Source organism: Buceros rhinoceros, unplaced genomic scaffold (assembly GCF_000710305.1).
Source record: "Buceros rhinoceros silvestris isolate BGI_N320 unplaced genomic scaffold, ASM71030v1 scaffold31142, whole genome shotgun sequence".
NCBI lineage: Eukaryota > Metazoa > Chordata > Aves > Bucerotiformes > Bucerotidae > Buceros > Buceros rhinoceros.
This window is the reverse complement of record NW_010397693.1, coordinates 16,218-20,069: the sequence shown is the minus strand read 5'-3', so window position 1 is coordinate 20,069 and position 3,852 is coordinate 16,218. Positions and strand designations below refer to the sequence as shown.

Below are 3,852 nucleotides of genomic sequence, written 5' to 3'. Positions count from 1 at the left end.
TGTTTTTAGGGGCTATTAGTGGCATCTCGCTGCTGTCTCTGCCTCACCCGTGAATTATTCAGTGGCCAGGAGCAGGGAGCTGTGGCTTAGAGTGAGGTGCAGGGGACATCAGGGTGAGGACAGGCAGGACGCCTGGGTCCCCTGAGGCCATGGGGAAACGCAGTGGGGAGGAGAGGTCCATCCCATCCCATCCCATCCCATCCCATCCCATCCCAGACTGAAGGTGAAGGGAAGGTCGACCTTTGTGGGTGCCGCACGGCTGCACTATGGGGCCCTGCAGGCACCGCCCGTCCGCTCCGATCCTGTCACCCCACAGCCAGCTAATGACCCTGCACCAAGCGGCCAGCCCCGCCGTGTCAGCGTCACCCCAGCACAGAGCAGTGGTCCCTGGCGTGAGTGTCCCCCGTGATGGGGACAGGGGCATGGAAGCTGCTTGTTGCACCGGGGCGTTCAGGGGCTGAGCCCCGGTCACCGCAGTCACCCCCAGACTGGACTAAGCAGGTTTTGGAAGAGGACAAGCCAGGGGGACAACAAGCCTAAAACCTACCCCGTGCTGTGGGGAGTGGGCAGCCCGCCCGCCGTGCACGGAGCTGCGAGCTTAAAGGTTTGCTGGCACTGGGACAGGAGGAAAATCCTGCAGAGATCCCGCTGGGACGGAGCAAACTGCCAATCCCAGGGGCTTTTCTGGGGCCAGATGGCTGCACTTTCATTAAACTGGTCCTCGGCTGCTGCTGGCAGCAGTGTCCTTAGATGTATTTGGTATATCGTAGCCCTCCCGTGCCTCAGTTTCCCCACTGGTAAGAGCTCCCGACCCGGACTGCGGGATACAGCAGCGCCTCTCACACACACTGATGTCCGTGTGACAGTGTGCTGCCATGTGTGTCCCTGCAGTGACAGGACAGTGCCACACGTGTTGGTGACAGTGCAGTGCCACCTGCTGTCACCCAAGGGATCCTGTGGCCCTCGGTGTGGCCACCCGTGCTCCTGGAGTGGGGACTCAGCCGAGCGCCTCGGGGCCAGTGGTGCCCCAGGTGGCAACACGCCCGGTGTCGAGGGGCAGTAAACGGTGGCCAGAGCCTCCCGTGGGAACGAAGCCACTTGCACACACAAACACGCACACGCGTGTGTTCCCTTCAAGGCCACCATCACGCCATGAGTGGGCACCCGTGCGCCCGGAGTGGGGACTCAGCCGAGCGCCTCGGGGCCAGTGGTGCCCCAGGTGGCAACACGCCCGGTGTTGAGGGGCAGTAAACGGTGGCCGGAGCCTCCCACGGGGACAAAGCCACATGCACACACAAACACGCAAACACGTGTGTTCCCTTCAAGGCCACCATCATGCCATGAGCAGGTCATGCCTGACCACAAATTACCAGAAATTCTGATGTAGAGGGAAAAAAAGAGGAAGAGATGAAAATTAAACACGGGGATACTGGCATCTCCTGGGGTGGAAACTCCAGGTGTCACTGTCCTCTGGGAGTGGCTGTAACCGTATCCCAGCAGCAGCCCCACCGCCCCACCGCTGCCTCAGTGGCATCCCACTGCCCACGTACCTGTGTGACCTTCTCGGTGACATTCTGGGTGCGCTCCATCACCTTGTGGGGAGCGATTATCTCGATCTCCGTGGTGGAGCCTGAGCGGTGCTTCTCCAGGTTGAACTCCACAAAGTTGAGCGTGAACTGGGGGATCTGGCTGATGGTCCGGTACTTCATGAGGTCTGAGTCCGAGGTGGAGTTTGGGGGATTGGGTTTGACGTGGGAAGCCTCTGAAAGAGGATGGAGAGGAGCGTTGAGAACGGTGTGAGCAGGAGCCAGTCTGCAGAGCTCTGATATCGCTGCAGGACATCCAGGAGCTGGGGACCACCACAGGCTGCCACCAGAAGGAGCCAATGTGTGCCTGGCCATAAAGGCTTGGCTTCTTCAGAGTGGCATTTGACATGGGATGCCCAAGCTGAGATGCCCAAGGAGGGGCTGCTTTTCAGACACATCACCCATCTTTTCACCATTAAACCTCCTTCAGGGGGCTCAGACCACCTGCCAAAATACAAAGGCACCCAATATCCTTTGCTACCCCTGAAGATAGAAGCAGGTTGGGGACCAGCCCCAATGTGACCCACCAGGGAGGGATGCCAGTACTGGCATGAAAGCGGGTGAAAGAGGAGGTGGGTCTTCTCCTCCCTTACATGCTTCAGCCTGACCAACACAGGTCCTGAGTTGCTGCCTTGGTTTTCGGCACCAAACTAAGCTGGGAACTGGATGATGTCCCCACCCGGATGTATCCTCCACCCCCAGGCTCCAGGTAGGGAGGTCAGAGCTTTCTCTTGAAGAAGAGCTGTAATGGGGCTTGTTCCTGGCAGTTTTCCCTGGGGATGGGGGACCTGTCTCTCTGGGTCACCCTAGTGCAGGACCAGGGAGGACACCTCAGAGGTGGTTGGTTCATGGTCAGGCTTGTGGCAATGTGTAGTCATGGAGGGAGCATGTTCCCACCCCAGAGCTTCAGGAACACCCCGGAGCACTGCAGCCAGCGTGCCTCAACCCCTCTATCTCCCTTGGGCAGGACAGGGTTGTATGTTCGGTTCTATCCCTTTCACTCTGCCCCAAGAGGTGTCATGGGTAGGAGGTGTCTGAAGACATTGTGAAGGTGCTTGCTTAGCACCACCCATCCTGCTGCCACCCTTCTCCCTACTCAACACCTTTCCCTCCCTCTACACTGTGTCCCCTCCTGAGGGTCCATAACCTGTGACTATTTGAGGATTGTGATTTCCCTCCCCGTTTTCTCAAGCCAGACACCATGGACTGGTCTCTCTCCGTCTCCAGTTACTGAGGTTTCTCTTGCCTGATCTCTGTCTATTTGTCATCCTCTCTCACGAGAACAAGAGGTGAACACCACGGTGGAGGTACATTTCCTCCAGCCCTACAGAGTGGTCTGGCTGTCTCATCCACTTCCACATTTGGACACGGCTCACGTTGCACATGCCTGCAGACCCCTTCCCTCCCTCCCAGGGAGGTGGGATGACATCGGGATGCCCCTCGTGTGGGGCAGCCAAATGCAACCTCACTCAGTCTCACATCTCACACACAACACCATGGACGGTTCTACCCAAAAAGCAGGACCTGCCTACGCAGAGAATCACATGGAGACCAGGGCGGGTTATCCCAGGGGGATAAGACCCCGTCTTATCTCCACTTTGCAGAGGAAAAAGCAGTGCAGGGTAAAGAGACCTCCCCCCCGAGATGTGCCGGGGCCATCGCCCAGGACCGTGGCTCCCGCAGTAGGACCGACAGCTCCGGGGTTTTTCCCCTACCTGAGTTTGCCCTCCTTTCCCTGAATTTTCTCTGGAACTCAGACCTCGCAGCCTCAAAGTTGTCCAAGGAGGAGACCCTGCGGAGGCTGTGGAAGCTGCCCCCAGGGCGAGACCGAAAGAAACCCCAGGCAGAGTATGACCCTCGTGGGCCCAGCAAGGGAGGCTCTTGTTTCAGGGACGAGTGTTGTAGGGTGGGGTCGGCCTCCAGGCTTGGCCTCCGCTCCTTTTCCAGGAGGGATTCGGTCTCTGACTGCACACAGTTCTCCTTGGATGATGTCTTCAAGTCCCTCAAAATCAGGGAGTCACCACCAGGCTTTAAGACAGCCGGGAGAAAGCGTTTTATTAGAAGGGGTCCTCGCGTGCTAGGGGGGAAGGAGGGGGAGCCGGGGGAGGTAAGAGGAGGGGCAGAGGGCTGGGAAGCGCTGCGGTTCCTGAGGTCACTTCCAAATGGGACCAGAACCTGCTTTGCAGTGGGGCGACCAAGTCTTTGGGGACTTGGCAGCTCCTACCGGCTCCTGCCGGAGGCTGGGCGGCCACGGGGTGGTTTGCAA

The 3,852-nt window shown here is 58.8% G+C and overlaps 1 protein-coding gene across 1 annotated transcript in view; it reads right to left on the bottom strand.

The window, feature by feature from the left end:
* Positions 1 to 3,852, bottom strand: part of KCNH6 (potassium voltage-gated channel, subfamily H (eag-related), member 6) — a 30,475-nt gene that overhangs the window by 13,006 nt on the left and 13,617 nt on the right. Inside the window, exons 5-6 of the mRNA XM_010146357.1 lie at positions 3,302 to 3,614; positions 1,551 to 1,762 (exon numbers count right to left, since the gene is read on the bottom strand). Of these exons, the coding sequence (XP_010144659.1) occupies positions 1,551 to 1,762; positions 3,302 to 3,614 (525 nt within the window). The remainder of the gene's footprint in view (positions 1 to 1,550; positions 1,763 to 3,301; positions 3,615 to 3,852) is intronic.